General features: G+C 39.4%; 1 protein-coding gene across 1 annotated transcript in view; it reads left to right on the top strand.

Annotated features, from left to right (window-relative positions):
• Positions 1-27012, top strand: part of Pard3b (par-3 family cell polarity regulator beta) — a 1033383-nt gene that overhangs the window by 436307 nt on the left and 570064 nt on the right. The window contains exon 4 of the mRNA XM_026786343.1: positions 20132-20241. Coding sequence (XP_026642144.1) covers positions 20132-20241 — 110 coding nt within the window. The remainder of the gene's footprint in view (positions 1-20131; positions 20242-27012) is intronic.

Raw genomic sequence — 27012 nt, 5'->3', positions numbered from 1 at the left:
AGCCACACGGTAGAAGGTAAGAACAGACCCTATCAAGTGAGCTCTGAGAGCCACACGGTAGAAGGTAAGAACAGACCCTATCAAGTGAGCTCTGACTATCACACGTGGACATGACATACTCACCCCCCCCACACACACACATATGCACAATATAGAAGTAAGCATTAGCAAGGTAATTGGAAACCATTTGATGTGGATAATGTCCATATATAATACCTATAATGCATCGTGCCATAATATTAATACGGCATGCCATTTGTTTCCAGAAAAGACTATACATATTGTATACAACAAAATTGGTTCTATATTTCAGCCCCATCAAGGTATGCTATACTCAATGATCACAGGGTTTTATCTGGTTGAGTCATAATAAACAGCATGCCCTCTGGCTACCTAGTGATTTGTGTCCTGTGATACTGAATATAACCAAGTTTTGTTTTGTTTTGCCTTTTTATTATTTCCTATTTGTTATATGGAAAAGCTCCCGAAAACTGGCTTTTCCGCAACAGTGTTCGAGGATATTTCATCCCACCAAGAGATAACGGCCGACATTTTAGATGTCGAGGAAAGATTAAGTGCATTTGGTTGAACTAGCAGCACTAACAGGCCTGCATCTTTGTACGGTGGCTGTTTATCTTCTTTCCAGCAGTGGAATATTGAGCTCCCCCAGGCTGTGATTCAGGTATTAATGCGGAGTCGAGGTCAGGCAAGAGTGTGTTCGGTCTGCAGCACTTAGATAGCAGAGGCGAACACTCATGGCTATTAGTCAGGGGGCTCTGGGTGCCAGCGATTGCATGCTAGTGGCTCGTAATCGGCGTGATTCACAGCTGCCTTAAATGGGCCGTTGCGCTCGTGTTTTGCTTTTGGCCTGCTGTCATTGCCAAAAATGCCAGCCTTTCTTCTACAGATCTGCCCAAATGGTATGTGCATGGTGCCCTTTGGCATGCTGGGTGACTTTCTGCTAACACAGGAGACAGCTTTGATTGTCTTGCAGGAATCATATCTCAGTGAGTCCTTTAAAGAATAATTTACACACATGCACACAAGCACACACACACACTTCCCTAAATGCTGCTGCTCCAGGAGTATGCACAGAATTTGTGCCACAGTTTCTTAGCAGCGGTTTGATCGACAGATTCTTTGCCTGGATTTAACTGTGCAGACATTGAAAATCAGAAGATATATGATATGTTCTTGGGTTTTCTGTACTCTTAGAGCATGATCTGGGTTCTGGGTTCCTGCTTAGTGGGCATGTAAGAAGCCACAGTTCTGTGGGTTTAATGTCAGCCAGGTCTGAGGTCCATGCCCTACCTTGACCATAGGCTCCTGACCTTCAACACCTATTTCTTATCCATTTGACCAGCAGCCTATGTCTCTGCTTTCTTGGTTATGGCTCTGAACACTGATTCAGACACGGGAGTATTTCTGCCTGGCTGTTTAACCGGTACTTGTCTCACTCCTCCAGTCCGCTAGGGTTGGAAACCGCAGCACAGAAAAGATTGACCGCATCTCTGATCACAAGTAGCTTCCTTCTGGCTGATAGAAATTACCTACGTGAGCAGGGCACAGAAGGATCTCCAGTAGCAACACTGCAGTGAGGAAAATAGAAACAGGAAATGGGTGGAGAAAGCTAGGGGAAGCCCACTCTGAGAAGAGGAGATGTGGGGTAACATGGCAGACAAGAGCAACTAGTGCTTCAACACGAAGGCAGTTTGGATGAATCTGGAAAGAGCCACAGCTACAAAAGAGGCAGGGGGAGGGGAGACTGGAATGAAGTGAAGCTGGACAGCCAGATGAGAGAGCAAGGCAGGCTCATAAGGGTTCATTTTTTACATTTGATCTTAAAATATTTAATTAATTCAATATACAAACTTGAAGTAGTCTGAATAATATTTTATGTACTGGTTACATCATCACCTTCTAATATTCTGTGGCATGTATGTGCATTTGTAGAAATAACATTAATACATCTCTTCTCTATCTTCAAGTGAATTGTACAATATTTAATATTCATCATACCAAACGATTCTTAAAGTCACTGTCAACATCATCATAAAAGCGGTTTCTACCCATGTCTCATCTGCAACCTTTCTGACACTTTGCTTTCAGCTAATTTTCATATACTATTAATTACTTAATGGTTTTATTCCTTTTGGTGTTTATTGTTTGTTTGGTTTCTGCTTACTTATTTTGACTTTCGATAGAGTCTCACTCAGCAATCCAGGCTGACCTGGAACTCATTAAGTAGCCCTGAATGTCTTCAAACTCACAGTCTACTTGCTTCTGCCTACCAAGTGCTAAGGTCATAGCTGTGCACTGCCATGCTCAGCTACAGTGTCTTAACAGATACTATTCATTCCCCATTATATATGCTAGAATCCTTGCAAAATAGTCATTAATTTAAATTAATTAAATTATTAATTATTAAATAATTAATTATTAATTAAATAGTCATTGATCAGTAGTATTTTGCTAATAATATATAATTTTGTTTATTATTATAGTGTAATATATTTTATTAATAAATTATAATTGATAAAATAATAATTGATCATAATTAATATATAGGTGACTTGTTTGTTTCATCAGTCTCTGTGGCTTTCTGTATGCCACTGACATGCTGTCTGTACTACTTACAGCTTTATAATATAGTTTTATATCATGGGATATTGGTACTTCTGTCTTTTGCTCTTTTGCCCAAGAGTGCTTTGACCATATGAGCCTTTTGGTAGCATACACTGTTTGAATTTTTTAATCATATATGAAAAATGCCATTTAAAGTTTGGTATATATAGCATTGAATCTTTATATAATGTAAATATTTGAACAATATCATCTTTTTTAATCCATAAGGAGAGATGTCTTTCCCTTTTTGTGTGTCTTTAATTTCTTCCATTAATGTCTTATAATTTTCCACATACAGATATTTTGTTACAGATTAATAGAATAAATGATAATAAAATTATCTCAATAAATGCAAAAACCCTATTATTTCATGTTTTAAAGCTCATCAAATTAATCAACAAAATTCAACCGTATTCTTTAGCTTGAAAGCCCTAACCATTCAGATTTATACGAAGTGCGCTTCAGCATACCAGCTCAGACCGAGGCCATAGGCAGCACACATACATATAAGCACCGCCATACCCAGTCCATGTGGTGCTAGGGACAGAAGCCAGGGTCTCCTGTTTACCTAAAACACACCCTACCAACTGTCTCTATCCCCACCCTGAAGTGTTCCTTCTACAGTCAGGAACCAAATAAGTGCTCTTAGCACTTATATATGATATGATATAATAACACTGCTAGCCCAAGCAATTGGGTAAGAAAAAAAATTGTTCCCAAATTAGAAAATAATAAATTAAATCATCTCTGCTTATAGTTAACATATTCTTTTACATAGAAAAGTTCAGGCACTCTACCAATAAACTCTTAAGAATGACAAATGCAATCAAGTTTCAGTACGCAAGAATCAGTTGTATCTGTGCATACTAACAATAAAAATGAAGTCAAGAAAACATTTCTACTTCCTACAGAATCACAAAATAGCAATAGATTATGTAGATTCTTCGTGGAGTAGTAATAGGAGTTGATTTTGTTTTATTGGAGATATTCAAAACCAAAGATTTGAAGCAGAAACCTGTTAAAATCAGACTCATGTCTCTGTGTCAGCCTGTATGGCTGGTATGTTATCTCACTGTGTTAGCATGTTTCACCTTTGTCTTGTGTCCTTAGTATTAAAAATTCACAAATATAGGTGCCTTATTTGTCATGAATTTTATGTGCTGAAACATGGGCCAATTTTGTTTGTGATATCAGAACTGTTCTCTGCTCTCCATCATCGCTCATTGTCAATCATACCTTCTTTAGTTCCAATAGACAAATAATCTCTCCAGTCTTTGGGAAATCATTTTGCCTGGACCTCCTTTCTTGCCTTATCCTGTAAGACTCTTTTTTCTATAGACTTGGAGATTTTTCTAATGTATTCCTCCATCTTATTCATGTAAGCTTCTCTTAGCTCCTATGTCAGTCCCTTGAACATAGTGGTTGGGTGGATGGATGGATGGATGGATGGATGGATGGATGGATGGATGGATGGATGGATGGATGGATGGATGATGGATGGTTGGGTGGTTGGATGGAAGGAAGGATGGGTGGATATGTGAATATCCACAGGGACCAACTGCCTTGTAAAGCCACCCCCAACTTCCCTACCCTTAGTTCTTCTTGCTCGTACAGAATTTTGCAGTGGCTCTTTAGATATCTCTAGTGACATTGTCTTCCATATTATTATACACAAATTTCTCTCCTCAGAGCTCTTTGAAGGTCAGAGACTGTGTCATAGTAATTTTTGTTTTCCCAGGAATTAGCACGTTTCCTAGCACTTAGTGGGTTTCCAGTAAATGACAGGGGAAAGTAAATGTTAATCAGCAAATAAATCTCTAAACTCAGAGGGCTGGGTAGGGTTAATGGACTGAATCTTGGACTAGATATGGTTCTCTTAGGAGTTGGCAATCTCTAGAGACTTCCTCCCCAGTTTTCCTGTTGCAAAGAGGCTGTGTGACCACTCCAGGGAGACAGCTTCAGAATGTCTCCTTTCTTTCTCTGCTGTTATCTTTCCGGTATCATCCAGAGTTACTATGCTAAGCCCTTAATTTATGTTCAAGACTCGTAAATGAGTTGTGACTCAAGATAGAGAAACCTGTTATTAGCAGGAAGAGATTCCATTGCAGTAAATTACAAAGAAAGCAGGCCAGACTCTCATTGAAACCTGAGGGGATAGTGTGTGTGTGTGTGTGTGTGTGTGTGTGTGTGTGTGTGTGTGTGTGTTGTATGTACAATAAAAAAGTCACATGCTGTCTACATGTAACAAACTATCATGGACAGATACAGTCAGGTTGGTTAGTAAGGTTGCTTTGCAATGTAGAATTGAATTGTCTGCAGCAAAATTTTTGGAGGCAAGTTCACTAGTCTTTTATTCCACCTTACTGATATACAACACTAAATATTTTAGGCAATTGTGTTGTGTTTCTTCTAAAATGAAACCATGGGCCCAGTGAGATACAGGGATCCTTACATTTCCTTTGCCAATATGTTGACATAAATATTGCTGTTAAGCATGCACAAATTGCAGAACTATTTCAGTCTTTTTATCTCTTTAAAACTAATTTAAATCTGAGCATTAAAAGACTGCTTGATACCATATGTTTGTTTTAGATAGGAAAAGGAATCTATTCTAAACATAAGGGCTTATGAAATCTGTATTCTAAACATAGGGTTTATAAAATTAGAATAGAGGAATACAAGCAATGGTAAATTGTTTCATAGCCATTAATTTCTCACATCATAGTATATACAGCCCTTTGTCATGTGACTTGTGATCCCTTGCATCCTCCTAGGGAGTCTTTTATCCCTATCCTTGGATTAAATGTGTTATTTTCCTTGTTGAGAACCCAACAAGTCTCTTTGAAGACCATTTAAAGGCTATACTGAGTGTGACCAGTGACTGTGGATATCGGACATTAGAAGACTTTGGCAAAAATAGGAAACTTTAAGAGCACATGGAAAGGAAGGTACTCACCGTGGAGCACACTCAGTGTGTACATGAAAAATAAAGTACGCATGAGTATTACTGGCATGTCTGATAATTCTGCTTGTCTTATTTTGAGATTGAGATCTGTGTGTGTGTGTGTGTGTGTGTGTGTGTGTGTATGTGTGTGTGTGTGTGATATCTAAAATTAGATAAGCAGCACAGGAAGACAATTCTGATAGCATCTAAGGTTTTTTGTCGCGCTCATAGGACACCTCCTCTTTTTTCTTGTGGTCGTTCTTGAAAGCAGCACCTACATGTTGGTTTTTCCTGCTACCAAGACCTGAAAGATGAGATTGTTCTCCTTTGTCTCAAATTAAAGGGCACCTATCTCAGAAACCATTCGATGAGTTCAAAAGCCAACTGATGTAGATACTGCCTCTTGTCAGCACCTTCAATTTGATGTTTGTCAGAAGTACGAGGCCTGTTCTGTTAAGGTGTGTCACCAAGTTACCTTTCATCTCAGCAGATTCTGCTATAATTTGTTATATAACTTCTTCTTAATAATATGGACTTCTGTTTTAATAAGTACCAGCCTAATACCATATTATGCTAATATGCTAAGTGGAAGCACCATAAGTATAATGAACTGATGGCATAAGCTAGATAAAGTAGGTGTTACCACAACATTAATATGCATCTTCTGATTAATTTGTGTTTCTTAAGACCTGTCAGAAAAAAAGTGATAAAAATGTTCTTGGTCTTAGAACTGAATCCTTTAAATATCTTTTATTGTTCCAGTCATTGAATTACTTGAACTGTTTATATTTAATACAAGCCTAATTTTTCTCATGGTCCTCAAAAATTCATCCTTGGAGGATATTTTAAATTCTGAGCACTTGCTTCCCCATACTTCGGCATTAGTAGACATTCTTTTTTTTTTTTTTCGAGACAGGGTTTCTCTGTGGTTTTGGAGCCTGTCCTGGAACTAGCTCTTGTAGACCAGGCTGGTCTTGAACTCACAGAGATCCGCCTGCCTTTGCCTCCCGAGTGCTGGGATTAAAGGCGTGCGCCACCACCGCCCAGCTTAGTAGACATTCTTATGTCCAAATTTCTGTCCCTCAAAATGTAGAACTCTAGAGATACTAGTATCAATAGTTTGTCTCTTCTCGGAATCCTATAAATGAAACCAGGTTTTTTTACCCATGGCCTTTGCACTCTGGTGCACATTGAAATCGATGTGCAGTACACCGAAAGGTCGATAATGATCTGTGCACCCTTGCCTCACTCTGCCACTGGGTGGATTAGTCAGCTGGGGTAAGTTCTGCTGCCTGTGTAATGGACCTGTGTAGCAGCCAAACAGCAGCCATATGAAACATCTGGGTGGTCTTCCAGAGTTCTTTAAAGTGTATTAAATTTCATTTGCCTAATATGAGGTCATGAAGGCTTGAGCAGCTGGGTCATTTTGACTTTACGGACATAACATGACCTCTTCCTACCTGCCAGATGTATTCAGTGAAAGGTGCCTGGTGTTAAAACTGAGCCTTGGGCTCCAGGAGCAGATATAGGTCAACAAGTGAGGTCTCAAATCACAGATGCAAATGTTGGAAATGGCTCCATTCAGCAAAGAGACTGGATTTTCCTCTTGTACTTTCATTAGGCCTGTCCTTCGCTGGAGAATTCCGGATCTGTGCTTTCTGCTTTGAGCCACAATGGATGACCCTTGTTTAGAATTTTAAGTGTGGTTAAGCAGAAACTGTGCCTTGCACATCATAAGAAGAGAGACACCACACAGCAGATAGCATGTGGACACATAGGCAGGGGAATAAAACCAGATTTCAGTGTCCCTTAGAGAGAAGAGTGACACCATTCCTTGGTCCTTCCTCCAGTTCTGTCAGGAAACCAAATGATCCAATAAAATGTAATGATCAAAAGTTTCAAATGCCACTGATAAACCTTATCAAATGTGCGCCCAGGATGCCCACCCTTGACTTGTAGATGTTTCTCATCTATGAAGAAGGACTTGGATATTTGAATTTAATATTTGGTGGAGCCAGTTATTTTTGTCAAGTACAGTTCAAAGTTCTGAAAGCATAGCTTTTTCCTCCCTTATCTTCAAGTGAAGAATTAACTCACTAGATGTTCTAGTTTGAAACTTAGCTTATATGACCTGTTTACAAGAGCTTCGGGTGGACCAGCGACATTGCAATGAAGAATCATCATCCAGAGTCGAGCAGTCATCCCAATTCCATCCATACACCCTCCCATGGACATAGATCAGAATTTACTACAGAGTGTTTACAATGTAATTATTAAATAAACCACAAGGAGGGCAGCTTCTCATCGACACTTCTCAGCCAAAGTGTTCAGTGCTCATAAGGTACAAATGCCTTTCCAAAATTATCTTAATCTCTACTTAAAATCATGCTACATTGTGTCTCCTGTTAGAACATCACTCTTGTTTCAGTTAGAGAAATTAAAACTTTTACATTTATATATTTTCTGGTAGTGTTCTTCTACTACTTAGACTTAGTAATTAGTTATTTTGTCCCTAGTCATTTAGTTTGTGTCCTTTTCCTGCGTGAGCAAATTGGAATCCATGCCTGTATACTCGCTGCTGCCTTCTAAATGAAGTGTCGATCTGCCTCCTATAATGCACTTCATACCATTGTGCTGCCTGTGTTTAGTTAGTTTGACACAACCTAAGTCTGGAAAGAAGATCTCTAAAATCTCCTAAGCTTGAAAATATTCCCATCACATTGGCCTGTAGACAATCCTGTGGAGAATCTTTGTTTACCAATTGATATGGGAGGGCCCAGCCCACTGGAGCGTCCAGCCCACTGGAGGGTCTAGCCCACTGGAGGTGGCCCCACATTGGACAGGTAGGTGGTCATGAGTATCTAAGAAAGCCGGCTGTGCAAGCCATGGGGAGCTATCGAGTAGGCGGCACTCCCTCCATGGCCTCTGCTTCAGTTCCTGCCTCCAGATTCCTGCCTCGAGTTCCTTCCCTTCCTTCCCTAAGTGATTGAATATGAACTGTGAGTTGTAAGCTCAGATAGAGCCTTTTCTCCCATTTCTTTTTCTCACAGTATTATCACAGCAGCAGAAAATGTGACTTAAACAACCATTGTATCATTTCTGCATTTTCTGCATTTCAAATACTGTTTAGAATTCAGTTGTCCCAAAGAATCTTTTCAAGTAAGCTCAAATATCATCTGTCTAGCCTCTCAATGGGTTACCATCAATCTTATGAATATAAATTTACCTCATAACTATCCAGCATCTGAGACTGTAAACTATAAACCTGAACAGTCAGGTGGCCTGGCAGTGAATTCAGTCATAAAATACAGTAATGGACAGGATCTTAGTCAGGAACTCCAAGCCTCCACTTGCGTTGTTTGACACCGGTGTTGATGTCGCTTTCCTGTTCGTTTACCATTAAGTCTCAATGGTGATAACATATGCAGCATTGGTGTGAATGGGGTTTGTTTTAAAATAAATGTTGATGCTGAAGAAAAAAGTGTTGGGTGAAGAGAAACAAATCTGACGGTAGCAAATTGTTTTTTAATGTATTGGGGGCTCAGATGCTTTTTTGGTCTTAAAAAAAAGAATTAAAACCCTATTCAGAGACCTTTTAGAGTCCAGATATTTATGGTTTGAAAGCTTGATCTTCGGGCCTGTACCTCTGTTTAGTTCTATTTGGCATGTACCTTGTGAGTGTCCATTTTCTAGGGTTCCTGTAGGATTTTGTGAGCTTTTTGCTAGCAAGGAATTGGCAGTGGACTATTGCTTCCTCTCTCTCGTTCGCTTGCCTCTTTTTCCTTTGCAGTCTTTGCATAAACTCATTTTATAATTGCCTTTTTAAAATTTTATGTGTATTGCCTGCATGTGTGTCCGATTTTGGATTTGTAGACAGTTGTGAGCTGCCATGTGGATGCTGGGGGAATTGAACCCAGGACCTTTGGAAGAACAGTCAGTGTTCTTAACCACTGAGCTATCTCTCCAACCTATAATTGCTTTTAAATGTTTGCCTTAATTCATTTTTAAAAATTTTCTGTTTTTCTTCCCGTGTGTGATGTGTTTGTATGTTAATGATAGCATAACTAACACATGTCTTAGTTATGCTTCTATTGCTGTGAAGAAACACCATGGCCAGGGCACTTGTAGAAGAAATAGTTAATTGGATTTACAGTAGCAGCAGGTGAGTCCATCGCCATCATGGTGGAGGGTGTCTTCATGCAGACAGCCATGATGCTGGAACAGTAGCTATGAGCTTACATGTTGAGATGACTACAAGGCAGAGAGAGAAAGCTCACCAGGAATGACAGGGCTTTGCAAACCTCAAAGACTATGACTCCTGTCCCTTCCAAAACATTTACACCAACTGGGGACCAAGAATCATATACATGAGCTTATGGGGGCCAATCTTGCTCAAACCAGCACTGAACACATCTGTGTAGGTATGTGTGCATAGGAAAAAAGGAGGTTACTGCTGGGAATCTCTTCAGCCTTTTTCACTGAGGCAAGGTCTCTAAACCCAGAGCCCTGGGCCACACTGGGCTAGCTAGTCTTGTTCTCCAGCTTGCTCTGGGGATCCTGCCTCAGGCCTGTGGGGCTGCAATTGCAATGGGCTCCCACACCTACTGAGAATTTATGTGGGTGTCTGGGGATCCGAATTACAGTCCCCATGCTGGGTCAGCACTTTACCCACAAAGTACCCCTCTCCAGCCTCTATTTAGTTAACTCCTTGTCATTACCCTTCAGCATCTTCAATGATAATATTTTGTGCATTACATTCTGGTAATATCCAGAAGGCCTAAAAACTATCTGGAATATTTTGGACATTCATTTTACAAATTTAATAGCTGAATGCAGGAAACACAAGGTAAAAAAAAAATCTAAGTATTCACATAAAACAGAGTAAGATATAGTTAAGTCTACAAAGATGGAGACAGATCTACATTTTGTTAGGATCTAATTATAGGAAACTTGGGGAAGATTAATATTTTAAAAAAGAGCAAATTTTTAAATACAAAATTATATGTATAAATTGATTATTTTTAGAATGATAAAATTAACAATTACAAATTGAATATAAAGTTAGTATGTTAAAGATACCATAAAATACAAAAATATTTTAATTGCTATATTTTGTTAGTAGTTGACTACTGCACTTTTCTGAATTATGTCTCTGTAATATTTAATAACTTTTCCTATGTAGGAATCATTTTAATGGAATAAATTCATAATTCAATCCTCATTCTAACTTAATAATCAAATTGTGTTTGTTTAAATAATGCTCTGAGGGATAGCTAACCATGGGCCTTCAGACATGCACACCTGTAATTCATGAAACTGCTACCGGCTTTTATCCTAGTAGTGTGGGAGTTTTAACTCCATGCTGCGCTCCTAAGTACTCCCAGTCAGAGAACTTCCCATGTGTCAAGATGCCAATGAGAACTGAGTTATCACTCATGACTGTATACATTTAATGACTGAATAAATCTCCTATCGACTTGTCTGCCTTCGTTTCTTTCAAGTCTTGCTGGTCTTTGCATCTGCACCCACAAACTTCTAGTGCTAGATACAAATACAGCTGCTTCCCGAGACTGTTGCTCGCCTTGTTTGTGTCACAAAGTAGGGGAACAGCTACATCATATGACACAACCTTTCTTATTTTACTCTTGTGATTAACACTATTAACTAGTGTTTATATTATAAAAATTTCCACAAAAACTACATATATATTATCAGCTCAGCTACCTTAACTAGATACCAGGAATACTTGGCTACCCCCATGTCAATCAGCAGAAGGAAAGGTGTAGAGAGGCATTGAAAATTAACATCTCACACAAATAAATCATATAAAATCATATAATCACATGATCCTGTTAAGTTCCTCCTCCACCTTGTAAGAAACCCATGCATGTGAGGCCCTGAAGTTCTGACCTCTGAACATTGCAGAAATAGTGATGGTTCCTTGCTGTTGGAAAGAGATCTGGAAATGGTGACAGGATGACAGCGGATGGTAATATTAGCTAGTGATCACTTAGGGTCAGAGGACATGGGGCACTTTTAGACAATCAAGGGTGGTCATGTTCAGCACATAGGTTATGGCAAAGAACTTAGCATGTAAGCATATAATTAGGGAGGAAGGTTGGGTAAACCCCCAAAGTCCTTGAAAATCAGAACAAGAACTGAAGGTCAACTATACAAGTTAAGCCTTCCCTGCCTACCTCAGAGATTTATTAGACTTTATTTGAACTTGTTAATTTATGTATCTTCATGATTATGATTCATGTCTTTTTAAGAGTATTACCTTTCAAACATCAGGAACTTTGTTTGCTTTAAAAAAATCCTCTGGTTGGGCTGGAGAGATGGCTCAGTGGTTAAGAGCATTGCCTGCTCTTCCAAAGGTCCTGAGTTCAATTCCCAGCAACCACATGGTGGCTCACAACCATCTGTAATGAGGTCTGGTGCCCTCATTACATACACACAGACAGAACATTGTATACATAATAAATAAATAAATAAATATTTTTAAAAAATCCTCTGGTTGACACTTGGGACCTAACATATGATATATCCTGGAATTAACTGTCCTTACATAGAAAGAATAAATGAATACCATCAAATACTTTAGTTATAAATTTATATATGTCAAACAGATGAAATGTGGAAATTTCTTTATATGAAACGGCCCAAGCACTCAGGAATGTTAGCAATATACATGAAGGTGAAGGCACTAGCATGTTCTGAGAAAAAATGTAAGTCCCAATAGTAGTCTTAAAACCCTTCCTTGCTCTGATAGCAGCAGCATTCCAGTTGAAGTAACTCCCAATTCTCAGAGCCTTTATCATGTGACTCCCTTCTTACCCATGTGAGGTCAGAAGGATTTCTGTGAGTCACTTGTGTTTGTTCCATCATGTATCAAGCAAGCATAGCCTCTGTAGTCTGAAATGAAAGACAAATGGCGTACGTGTTAGCCATATTCCTCTTCTGTCACCCTTTTAGAGTGATATTGGGAGCCTCCTTCCCAATGGAGTGATGTTTAAGACTGAAGTTTCTCTTGTGTGGCTTTTCCATCTCCATGTCTACACGCATGTCACAGCTGCTGCATCCATCACCAGCCAGGCTTCAGGGTGGGTCGGTCACTCCTGTGGAGAAAGTGATCTCTGCTCTGTGTTTGGCCATAAATTGTGCAGCTATTGATATCATTACCAATTTTTTATGGGTCTCCAGGTATCAGTGCTGTGTAGTTTGTTAGGCAGCAGTTGAACAAGCCCTTTGTGAGGCTTATAAAAGTCCACACCCAGAGGTGCTTAGTTGTTTCCAAAAAACAAACGATGTGCTACTTTTCACTAGGCTTGCTTTATCTAAGTATTGACAAGATCAATAGGACGACTGGAAGGCATGTAAACCACCTGCCGAATAGATCATTCCCGAAGAGGGATGCCCAGGAAGCTGTGGGCAAATGGCTGCCTTTTCCATATTTTTCCCACCATCTTTCCTTTTATCTGCATTTTCCAAATGCTTTCTTTCTGCCTACTTGAGGTTAAATTAATTTTTAATATTTTGAAAATGTCACATTTCCTCATTTCTATCCTCTTGTGTACAGAGAGAACCCACAGTCACCAAGTAGTAAGTGAAGAAAAATATCTTAAAAGTCAACTAAGAAATAACTTCTTTGCACTTATTTTCTCTTTAGCTGTATAAACCAACATTGTCACTTCGTAGATTGGAATAGGGCTTTGTGGTAGCTGCTCAGCATGGCAACCTGTTCATTCTGCTGCTGAGGTGGACATAGAAAGTGAGCAGACTCCATGGGTTACATAATGATAGAGCCACCAATAGAAGGCAGGTTTCCTGAGCTTTGGACTTTTGAACCAAACTTCTGGAAGACAAACTCATATTTTAATAGTAGACACATTCAGGACATTTGAGACCTCAAGATGATATCAAAGTAGCATTCTGGGTTGAGTTCTTGCAGAGTCAGCTGAAGAAATGCAATGTACAGACACCAAGAATGTACCCCGTGTTGGCAGGCGAACACTCCTGACTCCCAGGAATATTTCCTATGTCTTTATTTTAAAGTTATGGACTATTCTACCCTTTTCGGTTCCAATTGTGGTTGGTATGAGAGCTGTACCAACTTAAAAGTTTCTAGTTAGGATTTTTCCTATTTATCTTGTCATTTTCTGTCAGCAAAGTTAGGAAGATCATTTTCCCTTTCTATAAATCGTCCAAGTGTTTCTTTCCATGATTTTCATGGCACTGCAGGAACCAATTTTTCAGAACAGAGGGAGCTGAAGCCTCTCACAGGGCAGCACTTAGTGCTTTTTGTGTACTCATGGGCTGTCATGGCAACCTGCCTCCTTTCTCCTCCCGCCAGCCACACATTCTCCTCCAAACTCTCTTCCGATGTTACACTAACAATTCATGGGTTTCACAACAGGGGTCTTGGTCCTTTGTTTCTTAGCATGTGGTATGGACCTGCACAGGCACTTCCCTCTCCATTGCCTTTCCTCATGTCCACGTTTGTCTCTGTCCTTTCTTTCTGGGCTCTGACATGATCGCCAATGACAACTTCCTTTGCATCTTTGTGGATTTTCTTGGTTGAAAATCCTAGTCTCTGTTTTCTGAAGCAAACAGAATCATTTCAGACTAAAAGCAAATCATTAGTACTAAATGCCCATTGTTCCTCTTTGTGCAAGACACTCAGGGATCACTGTGCTTACTTGCCCTTGTTAGAATATAGTTGTAATCAGTGGCCAGCATCTCCCATCTTCTCCCCAGTGTCCCTCTGTTTCTGCTCTATTCAGCATCTCAGCCTTGCTCTGCCGCCTCCTAAGCCGGAGCCCCTCTTGTTCTTACAGATTGTCACATCTTCACACTCACCCTTGCTGTCTTGGGATGAAACAACACTAATCCTGACAAGCTGGCCTTCTGGCTTTGCTCGGGAGGATCATTAACCATCTTTAAATAAATAAATTGCTGCTGCTGCTGTCCATAAAATTTAGAACATGTGTCCTGGTGACTTGATGTGTGGCTCGTGTTTAAAACTATTGTTTGTTTCCTCTGCTGTCAACAGCTTCCTCTGTTATGATTTCTCAGATTCTTGGTTTCTTTTTCTGTAATGCCCTATCCTTCAAGACCCTCCAAGTTCCGTATTAAATGACATGTCTTGTCACTTAAGCAACTCCATCCAAGCACAATCTTCAGGTGTAGAAAACTAACTCTCTCTCATCTCTTTGTGTGTTCATTGCTCTCACTCTCTTTGTGTGTGTGTGTATGCATGCTCATGCATGTATCAAAATCAGAAAATTGTATTATATAGAAAATACCTCCCACATTCCATTCATGTTGGCCTTTATTTCCTGCATGACCCATTACTGAAACAATTTGAGCTTTTAATTAACTGTTGCCTATGTTAATTTTTTTCAAAATGCCTTAGGGATATTTAATGGGGATGTTGGATGTTTAACTACACCCCCTTTGCTCACTACTTTCACTGACATTAAACTGGTAATTGTTTAGTAACTAGGAAATACACCATCATTCATAGACACCTGAAAACTAATTCCATTCTTTTCTCCCACAAATATGGCATGTCTTTCAATGTTCATCAAATTCAATATTTAATGAAGTCACTTATCGTGTAAGCGAGTTCCATCCAAACACAACCAGTACTAATTGGTTCAACGGTCTTAGATTTTAAAGACAGAACCCCTTCATGAGTGTGTAAGTTTGTATTAGAGTGAAATTTAAGTCATTGGTGCTAGTCCAGTGGGAATTATGACAAGATCCTCTTCCATAGGAATATAACCACCAACAGCCATGTCCCACATCAGGGCTTCTCTCTCTCCATGTAGCAGAGCCATCTTCTATGGCCCCAGGGTATCTAGCTAAACAAAATGGGACTTACATAGCTCATCATATGTGTGTGCATTGGTATGGATTCCCCTGTTATCTATGTGTTGCCCACCTGTTATGGTTACCTTCCTTTCTGTATACTGAAACCTGCTGCCATGTTCCTTGCCTCTCCCATGTTTTCTATGTAAGTAAGCAAATTACTGTGTTTGTTCAGCTCACTGTCATTGCTCCCCAGGTCTTGTTGCATAGCTGAGCTCCAAATATTTAACTGTAGAGAAAAAAATGTCATGCAGTATTCTTTATTTCATTTCACTTTTGCCTCTTCTGGCTTTTAAACTCTAGATCCAGGGAATGTTGTCTGTGACCTGAACTGAGCATTTTTGCTCTAAAATCTAAGAGCCTCCTCAATCAGACAGAACATAATTGTTGATGGAGGGAGGGCCTGCTTTTCATTCAGGCCACCCGGCTATCTTACACCTGAAATAATCACACAGAAACTGTATTCATTTAAATCACTGCCTGGCCCATTAGGTCTAGTCTCTTATTGGCTAACGCTCACATATTGATTTAACCCATTTCTAATAATCTGTCTGTCACCATGAGATCGTGATTTACCAGGAAAGATTCAGCATGTCTGACCTGGCAGCTCCATGGTGGCTCTTTCACTCTGCTTTCTTCCTCCCAGAATTCAGTTCTGTCTTCTCCGCCTAAGTTCTGCCCTATCATGCCAGGCAGTTTCTTTATTATACCAATACAAGCAACACACAAACAGAAGGACCTCCTCTGCCACATAATGGTTAGCAAACATTCCCCATTTCTGAGCTCCCTACTCCATTTAATATGTATTTTTAATTCTAATTTTAAGGTTATGTATTAATTACCATAGAATTAGATTTTTACTAGTTTTCATTCATATAATATTCGCTACAAATGAGTTTGATTTTCTGAAGTTGATGTTTTGGATAAGCTAACATTATTCACAACAAGTGCCAAGGGAAAGCTTTTCCTTTTGGGGGCATATGGGAAGAGGAGGGTAATCTCTCTGCCTGAAGAATACACAATGGTCAAAGTCATAAAATGTGCATGCCTTAGCATCGCCTCCTTTCCTGTAAGCTCTTTCATGTTTTTACCGCTGGGTTTCCATGGAGAGACTGTCACAGAGCAGTCCACTCTCATGGTCCTGGAATCATGATGTGACTCTGAGACTCATTGTCCAGTCCGCTGCGCTAATGCGTGGCAGTTGGTGTTTACAGCGTCCACAGGTTAGGTTACAAGCTCCTTCCACGCACATGCATGTTTCTCCCCGCTCCCCACAAGGAGAAAACTAGACAGTGTTACCTCCCTCATATTTAATGAGCTTGGTGGGGGAATGTGACTTCATCCCTCCTGTGTTCAGGGGTTTGCCTAACCATTAACCCTTCCTGCTTGCCTTTGTTGAACACAAGGATGTTCTCTATGGCTTTGAGTGGCAGCTCCGACTGTCCTTGACAGCAGTCTGCTAATAGGGGTTGGCAGTTTGAAAAATAATACGAGGAGGGTTTGTTTAAAGCTGAGATAACAGTTCATATTTTGAGATGCTCATTATTAATTCCAGTATGAAATGATTTGCACTTGTTATTAACACATTAAGACAGCCAAGGAAAAATTAGAAGGTGACTCAACAGGAGACAGTCAAATGTGGAAGAAAAAAAAAAACACAGAGGGAAACTTTTTCCTAATGAGCTGAGTCCATGTTTGAGGAAGATCATCCATCTTAAAGCTTGATTGGTTGCTTGGAAGTTTGGTGTGTATTTATTAGTTAAATTTTCTAACTGATACATAAAAATGTGAAAGATATACATAATAACAGAGTATCAATGATGTTTTTTTATGTTCTAAGCAGCTGATATAGTGGAATAAACTGAATTATCTTCTGAGAGATGTATTACAATGTTATGGCATTTTGAATGCATAAAACTGAATACCTGTTACTTCAAAAGCATCATAGATAATTTAACATTTTACCAGTAAAGTAGGAGATAAACTGTGATGAGGCAGAGGCTTGCATCCTCAACGTTGAAGGAAAACCATCTTCTAAAACTTGAAAATAAGACATTTGTTATCTAAGAAAAAGCATGTTCCATGCATTATGACAGGTGTGTCTGTAGGTGTGTATGTATTATGCATGCATATATGTGTGTGTGTAGTGTGTACTTATGCATATGTGCATTATGTGTTTATATGTATATATTTCCATGTATATATGTATGTTTGTGCATCTATATGTGTAAGCATATGTGTGTTTATGTATTATGTGTGTATATGTATATACCTGCATATATATATATATGTGTTTATGCATATGTGCATATGCACTTATATGTGTATATATGTATACATATGCGTGTATGTATATCTATATATGTGGGTATATGTATGTGTGTTTATGTATACAGTATATGTATGTGTGTATGTCTGTATAAATATATGTGTATATATGTGTATATGTTTGTGTATCTGTATATATATGTATATGTGTTTGTATGTCTGTATATGTCTGTATGTGTATATGCGTATGTTTGTATTTCTGTATATATGTGTGTTTCTATGTCAGTATATGTGTGTGTGTGTATGACTCAGCTGAAAAGTTGTAATAACTGAAATGGTTGGTCACTATTTTCTTTTCTGTTACATCATCACCTTGCTTTTGACAGTGAGAAAACAGTATAGTGAACCAAGATGGCATTCCTTGTTTTTTCTGTTTATTTCTCCCTGTTTGAGATTGTTATAGTGTACTCACCTCATTAAGTACTTGGAAATAATTTAGAGTTTCAAGGTGTCTGCCTTCCTGTTTATCCGATTTCTTTGGGAATTCACATACCATGAGCTATGTCTGAGAAAATCGCATCTAAACCAACTTTTCTCTTCATGCTGCTGACAACTGAGGGGCTTGACTTGAAAGATATTTAGTCTCAAGGTCAACTGGAGAAGTGAAAAACTTGATATGAGACTGATTTTAAGGAACTTTTTCCTTCTAGTCTGGTTTATCCTTCATGTTTCTTTGAAGAAAGGACTGCTGACTGTACAGTCAGTTATTTTAACATTGCCAAGATGGAGGAAGGAGAGAGCAATGTGGCGATGAGTCTATTAATAGAAGAGGAAGCCTGCGAGTGCGTGGGCTCTTGAGTACATTTTGTCTTCGGGTCTCTGTCTTTTTTTTTTTTTTTGAGATTTTTTTTTAATTTATTTATTTATTAAAGATTTCTGTCTCTTCCCCGCCACCGCCTCCCATTTCCCTCCCCAATTAATTCCCCCCCTCCTCAGCCCGAAAAGCAATCAGGGTTCCCTGTCCTGTGGGAAGTCCAAGGAACCCCCACCTCCATCCAGGTCTAGCAAGTTGAGCATCCAAACTGCCTAGGCTCCCACAAAGCCAGTGCGTGAAGTAGGATCAGAAACCCATTGCCATTGTTCTTGAGTTCTCAGTAGTCCTCATTGTCCGCTATGTTCAGAGAGTCCAGTTTTATCCCAAGCTTTTCCAGACCCAGGCCAGCTGGCCTTGGTGAGTTCCCAGTAGAACATCCCCATTGTCTCAGTGTGTGGATGCACCCCTCGCGGTCCTGAGTTCCTTGCCGGGTCTCTGTCTTAAAGAGCATTATTATTAATGCACTGTGAAAAGCCCTGTTTTCAAGAAAGCAGCTTCTGTGTAGAAAGGGGTAAAAACTAGTGATTTCAGGTTTTGCACAGAGAAAAAGAATGTTGTAGCAATATGAAGTCTGTATGGTAAGTAACTTAAAATGGAGGTGAAATCTTCCTTTAAGCTGAAGCAGCTATTGAAGTTTGAGGAATTATTTTCAGTATGTTGATAAATGAAAAATTACATTCTACTGTTTTCACTCATTTCCCCAAAGTATGCAAATAAAAGTGAATTTTTCTGTGAGAGTGACTTTTAAACCACAGGCAGATTTTTTTTTCTTTACGTTTTTCTCTATAAAAGCCAATTTTGTATGGAGCAAATTATTTTAGGCCTAATTGCACTGAGTGTGGTTAGGTTGTTAGCCCTATTGAGGTTGAATTGCATCTGAACTTTCTAATCTTTCTTTCAGAATTTAATAACTGACTCAAATATTTAATAGTGGGAGCTTTTATTAAATTAAAAGGAAATCAGAATATATTTTTAGAAAAACTAACATATTTTCTTTATCGGTTTGTCTACTTTAGAGGGAAAAGAGCAGAATGGAGCCAATCCCCTATATACTTAAATAGACATTAATGCTGTAAGCTCAGAGCGTAATTTCATTCAGTTGGTATCATTGTTCAAAAGGTTTGGGAAGCATCAAATGGAAGGAATAACTATGCTTCTAGGTCTACTGAATATCAGATCTCATTGCATGTTTGAGCTTCTTTATTAGTCTTGTGCATAATTATTTTTTAAAACCACATGTGCATCTGAGAACAACAATTAGACCCTTCTTAGACCATTCTCTAGTCTTGCCTAACACATCTGTTCAATGCAGTGGCTGGTTTTAAGCTGCAGTAAGGAAAGATGAGGGTTGAAAGTCTAAGTCCATGCATGCTGTCTTACCTAGACACGCCTGAAGAGCATTAGCTGCTTATTTACAAGCATCCTTTGAAGCAGAACGGTGAAACCCTAAAGCGTGTTATAAACCCTTTTAATTAAAATACATTGTGCCCTCTAGTCTCTTCTCCCTGGGGTTCATTCGACCTCTCACCTCTGATTTTGTCTTGCAGGCACGCCACTGCTGGTGAGGAGAAGCAGTGAACCAGCACCGGGGCCACATGCTGATGCCCAGCCAAGTGCTGCCAGCCAAAATGGCCAGAGTTTGAAACCTGTTGTTCCGGTAGGTGTCTTAGCATTCGAGTTTCTGCGAAGGATCAAAGGACCTTGCCCATCAACTCCAGAGAGCTGAGAATTATATATAGGCCTTTTGATAAAATGCAAAGTAGTAGCTATAAAAATAGATAGCATGGTCATGTAGTCTATGTTTATAGCAATAGCCATTACTTACATAGCACTGATTGCATGTCAAACCCTCACTTAAATTTCCACATGTAAGTAAGAACAAGTGGTAATCTCCATTTTCTTGATAAAATATGGGGCAGGGAGAGATTCAGGAACATAACTATTTGTTCAAGGACACATAGCTAGGACATGGGAGACCTAGGAACTGAACCTAGTGATTCCAAAGACCCTGTTTGCAGCCAGCCTTTGACCTATTCCATGCCTGTTGTCCCTGCTTAAGACTGTCATAGAATGAATCGGTGTATTTTAAGTGATTCAGCACAGTGCTTTGTAAGGTGGGAGGACAGTAAATGGTGAGACAGTCTAAGCTCCCAACACCATGAATATATGAAGCCAGCATTGATCTTCTAGAATCCAGCATTGAAATTGAAGAAAAATAAGCTATGTAAGAAAAAAGTGCTTCTGAAACAACATATTTTTAACTAATGTTTTTTTTTTTTTTATCAGTGATAGGTTAAGTCAAAAATTACTTCCAGAAAAATTACTTCCATCCATCCACTTGGACTGTGGGATTGTGTTCTTGAAATTTTCATTTGGTTTGAAGACCTATAGTGGTGGTTCATCCATCCAAATTGCCAGAAAGTTAAAACTCTGGTGAATGGCCATACATATTATCACAAAGAACAACATCCAATAGTGTAACCATACTTCAAACTCTCCTGAAAGCCAATCCATGACTCATGACAAGTCTCACTTTAGAGCACTGTATGAAAGACATATATCAGGGTGACGGAATTGGCCAAGATAATTCTCACAGTTCAATATAATTTTGTTTTGAGAAACCAGTGCAAACGTTTATAAAGTAGGGATGGTATGCTGCATTATGGAGTATTTACCAGTCAGTTAGGAGTTTGTCACTTTCTGAACTTTCTTTCCTTAAAGTAGTGCCTTTAAAGCAATTTAGATGCAATGTCATCTTATTATCCTGTTTAAAACTCTGTCCTCTGGATGCTAGAGATGGCTCAGTGCTTAGGAGCACGTTTTCTTTTAAATATGTATTTTAATAACTTCTTATTATGATATAATTACATCATTTTCCCTTTCCTTCCTCCACACCTCCCATACTCCTCTTCTTGTTCTCCTTCAAATTCATGGTCTCATTTTTTAATTAATTGATGTTCACACACGCATGCACACGCACATGCACACACACCACTGCTCAGTTTGTATAATGCTACTTTTATGTATGTGTGTGTTTTCCCTGCTAACTATTTGTGTTGGTTAGCCAGTTGATGCACTCTTTTCCAGGGAAGACTATTCCTGCTGCTTTCTGCATTCTTGGTTGCCTGTGGTTCTTCACGCAGGCTTGAGGCCTTGCGGTCTCTCCCCCAACACTTGGGCATGTCTCTGGGTGTATCCCTTGCCCGGCTCATGTGCAGGCAGTTTTGTTGGAGAACACCTACCTTCCTTGCAGAAGACTCTGTAGGAAACTCCAGCTCCTGGGAATCCAATGCCTTCCTTTGAGCTCTGAAGTCACTTCACTTATGTGTGTATATCAACACACCTAATCACATACGTAAAAAGAAAACTAAAATCTTTAAAAACAACACACATAATCACATAAGCAAAAAGAAAAATAAAATATTTTAAAATGTCTGCTCTTTAAAGAGGTATATTTGATAGAGCATTAATAAAAGTTGGGTATATCTGATCAAATTTATTGATGAATACATAGACAGCCAGTGTTTAGTATTTTGTGGAGATTTTTGTTTGTCTTTATTTCATTTTAAATATGCAATGATTGAGACCAGGTTAAGTCTAAATATATTGAATTGGGAAAGGGGGAATGATATAAGTATAAAAAAATTTACATAAATAAGAGTAAGTATAACTTAATGCATATTTTGAGATGTCTATGTACCCTAAAATGAGTCTGTCTGATTAATGTGTTTTCACTGTTTGCATTCGGACATCCCCTCACATATGTTTGTTTGTGTCATGTAGACTCAGTGCTCAGAACAATTGAAATAACATAAATACTGCTTTCTCTTAGAGAAAACGGGGGCTCCCATAGTTCTAATAGATTTATCCAAACATGACCTCAGGGAATTCTGAAATGGATGATATAGTATTACCAGCAGAGATATGTGTTCTAATTTCAGGAAGAAAACACTGCCACTCAAAATGCTTGTTCCTAGACTGTATGCAGGTGTCATGGCTTAAGTGCCTGTGCATCAGCAATAGAAGGAACACATGCATTTCCTCCCTTCTAGACTGGGCTATGTGCATGCTGATAAGGATAGCCTGAGACCTGAGGACATGGTCCCTGCCCTGCTGCAGGACTGAAGCTCAGGGGCCTCAATGTTCCGGAAGCAGACTCTGTGCCAAGGACATGGCAAGTGCTCACTGTGTAGGCTTCAGATTAGAAACGAAAGATCCATGTAAGTTTACAGGAAATTCTTAGAGTTTCTGAGCAGCTGGACAGCTTTAGTTAATAATTAACCTAACCCAGCCAGTCTCCCTGTTACCTAGTACCCACCCTCAAATTGCTTACTTTTTATAATGTTTAGTCTACCTAACTCAGGAGACAGAGTCTTTAACTGCCCTGTCATAAGAACTGTAGACAGAGTTAGTCAGTAAAGATTCTTGAGCGGTGTCCATTTCCACTTAGAAGACGATATCATTTTGGTGTGTGTGTCGAAAGTTTCATTAAGTACTCTTTGTTGATTCTGTGTTTAAATACATTTGCTATCTTGGGTTGAATAAACTATATTATTAAATTATTTTAATTATTTTAATTTTTCCTAAATGTGATTAATAGTAAACTATATTATATTTATGGTTCTTATTGCATTTGTATCCGGTCATGTTTATCTAGGGAGAAGTAAAATCAGGTGTAAATTAATAAAATGATTTGTGACCCTAGGAGGAAGGTCGCTGATCTCCATGTCTTCTCTTGAGTGTCAGTATGATTAGCTGTCATCCTGGCTCCTGTCTGTGGAATAGTGCAGTGCACTATAGAAATCCAGGTGCAGATAAAAAAATTATGTGATCCTATATGTGTCCACGAAGTTGCTATCAGTATTTACTCAGTAATGAAAGAGTGGCTTTCCTGGATTAGCATGGGAAAACCACTCCCATAGACTTTCATAACAAGGACCATAGGAGTTCAGGAAGTGTGGGTTGCAGACTTGGGTCCTTCCAGATCTCAGATATTCTGATGGAGGTGTCACCTGTAGCAAATTTGTTCCTCTGATTGGATAAGTGATGGTATGGATAGGGAATTTGTGATGATGTAGCAAGCAATGTGAAAAACACTTGCTTTAAAGGACCATGTTCCGTTGCTTCTACTCCCAATATCCAATGAGGGTTGGAATTTCTACTTCCTACTGAGCATTCTCGTGTAAGTAATTCACAGACAGCAAGACCCCAAGTGGGTGATATTCAGTTATTCCCAGGAAAGGAAAGTTACTCATAACTCACAGCCTAAGAATCCAGAGAATGAACACTTACACTTACATTTGACTGTGTTGCCTTTAACATCACTGCCGATGGCTGTTCTTTTTAGCTGTACTTCACTAGGCTCACCACAGTTAGAATGTGCTTCACTGGTGTTCAGAGCTGTGGTGTGTGGTTTGGAAAAGTTAAGAAAGCTGTGCCTATGTGATTGATTGAATCATTACAAGTTGGTTATTTCAGATGTACCCTCACGGGCATGTTGAACTTACAAAACAGTCAAATAAGAGAATTTAGATTTGCTGCAAGTTTCAAATTCTATGTGCTGAAAACCCACCAAATTTCAGTTTTCATTATTTAAAGTACCATCAGATAAAGAGCATGGAAATGTGTTTCTCTGCCTCTACTTCATACCGGGATAGAATAGCTATCAATGCCCACACAGCGATAGCTGTTCCTCTTCCAAGACAGTAGCCACCCACATTCTCGGCACCTTTGAAAGGAGAAAGAGTCTGGGGACAGGATATTGTAGTGCGACTTTTCCTATAAGTAGCATTACCTTCCTTTGATTGCAACCTGCTGTTCTTTCTTGGCTTAAGGGCATGCCATAAAACCAAGCCCTTGAAATTGATGTTCCTGAATTTGAAATGGACCTCTAAACACATGTGATATTTCCTCCTTAATATCCGGTTAGTTAATATAGGTGTTTTGTGTTTTAATGACTGTTTATATCTTGCATTTAATGCTTAAGGCACGTCGACCCTGCAGAGTGGCTAAATTAAAAAGTAGATTCCTGAAATATATAGTACTGTGGTTGTTCTCTGAGAGTAAATGATCATGCTCTAAACCTGTTCCTTGTTATATTACCAGAATGATGTGGTGTGTGTGTGTGTGGTGTGTGAGCACATGTGTGTGTGCATGTGCATTGTGTATGGTATGTGCGTGCTTGTGTGTGTGAGTGTGGTGTGTGCCACATGTGTGTGTATGTGCGTGCTTGTGTGTGTGAGTGTGGTGTGTGCCACATGTGTGCATGCGTGTGCATTGTGTGCATGTGTGGTGTATGTGTGTGTGTGGTGTGTGAGCACATGTGTGTGTATGTGCGTGCTTGTGTGTGAGTGTGGTGTGTGCCACATGTGTGCATGCGTGTGCATTGTGTGCGTGTGTGGTGTATGTGTGTGTGGTGTGTGAGCACATGTGTGTGTATGTGTGTGCTTGTGTGTGAGTGTGGTGTGTGCCACATGTGTGCATGCGTGTGCATTGTGTGCGTGTGTGGTGTATGTGTGTGTGTGGTGTGTGAGCACATGTGTGTGTATGTGCGTGCTTGTGTGTGTGTGAGTGTGGTGTGTGTGCATGTGTGTGCGTGTGTGGTGTATGTGTATGTGCATGTGTGTGTGTGTGTGGTGTGTTTTTTCACACCTGGCCTTTAGAAGTTGATGTCTATATTACATGTATTTTATTTTTAAAATTAAACAGTCAATTCAGGTGTGTTGAAGTAGAAGGAAATGGATGGTTTTCAGGGGTCTAATGTGTCCCTGAAATTATGAGTTCCGGTATAGGGTGGTCATGGAATTCATCATTTTCTAGAACTTAGGAGAACAAAATATTAAGATGAGAAGCTTGCTTTATAGGATTAAGTAGCACAGGAACGAAGTCCTCACTCCTCAGACTGATGCTGATTAAAACGTAGCTAGCTTCCCCTTCTCCCTACAAAGGTCCAGTAAGTAGCTTGGGTTATTCAATCATATTATCATTCTTCCTACCTAACAGACATAAAATCAGGATTTAAAATGAATGTTTTTTTCTTTCTTTCGTTCTTTCTTTGCTCCTAGAGCCACACATATCTGTTTATTCAAAAGCAACATGATTGCTTGATTCTCTAAGGTTAAGATTATAGGAGAAGAATACAGGTTGGATATGGAGAATACCCTCGGAGAAATATTCCCAGTTTTCAGGAATGTTCTATTGCAGGATGAGTAGAAATGCAGCCAGTCTCTGGAGATTTGGGTCTTTTGTCATCAGCACAGGTACTGATAGTGGCACTGTTGAGGGACAGTGAGAAGCTGCATTCTGCTTGCCTCTTGTATAAACTGTGGATGAGAAATGACCTGTTGTATCTCTTTCCAAGAAGGTCACGTATATTGAAATTACAATACATGTTCCCCCATATTAAACTTTATCAAATCCATGAACGAAATCAATGAGATATTACAGTTGAACTGTAATGCCTTGTCTGTTAGCATAAAAATTAGAAGGGTTTGGTTACGAACTGTGGGCCATACAACCAAACCAGCTAACCATGATCTATTTGCCTTTGTTAATGATTATTCTTAGTCCACACATAAAGAAAGTATGAGTGAGTTTACATCAAAATACAGCATAAGATTTAGTAGACATTCTAGAGACACAAATCTTACTTTCTATTCGTGAGATACTACAGCTGCGTAGCTATAGAAGCCCAAGACAGATGGCTGTGGAGGGGATCTGAAGGGAGGCGATAGCCGTTGTTTCAGCTAGGAGCACTGGATGCTGTGCAGGAGAAGGAAGGACAAATAACGTGTAATATATAATTGTATTATTTAGAGATACTGAGTCCTACAAAAGGGTTTTCTTTCTTTCTGTTTTTTCTTTTTTTTCTTCTGACACAGTGATTTAATAATAGCCCTGGTGTGTGTAGCTCCAGCTGTTCACGCTGCGTGTTGATAAGCCCAGAGCTTGAAGACACGTCGCAGCAATGGTTTTCATATGGCTTTGTTTTAAGAGATAATGCTGCCAACCAGTATTTCATGAAGCCAACTGCTTACTAAGTTTGGCAAGTTTAGGCAGCTTGATTTCTACACCATTGTGCTTAGAGACTAAGGTTCAGGTACTGGAGAGGGAAGAGTCCCATTTATTCCACAGCAGAGATTTTTCCTGGCATTTTGCAGAGATTAATTTAAAAAAAAATGGACTAGCTAAATGTCTATACCATGACAAGCCAAGGACCCTGGGAAATGTGACCCCTGCTCAGGCAATTACTTAAAAACAAACAAAGAAGAAAAACTATCTTTTCTCATTTTATATGCTAATCCCAGTTCTCACTCCCTCACCCTTACCCCCCCCCCCGTCTCACCCCCATCCCATTCCCTGTCCACTCCTCAGAGAGGGTAAGGCTTCCCATGGGGAGTCAACAAAGTCTAGCAATTGCTTTGAGGCA

This window comes from Microtus ochrogaster, linkage group LG4 (assembly GCF_000317375.1).
Source record: "Microtus ochrogaster isolate Prairie Vole_2 linkage group LG4, MicOch1.0, whole genome shotgun sequence".
NCBI lineage: Eukaryota > Metazoa > Chordata > Mammalia > Rodentia > Cricetidae > Microtus > Microtus ochrogaster.
This window is presented reverse-complemented; position numbering and strand designations above follow the sequence as displayed.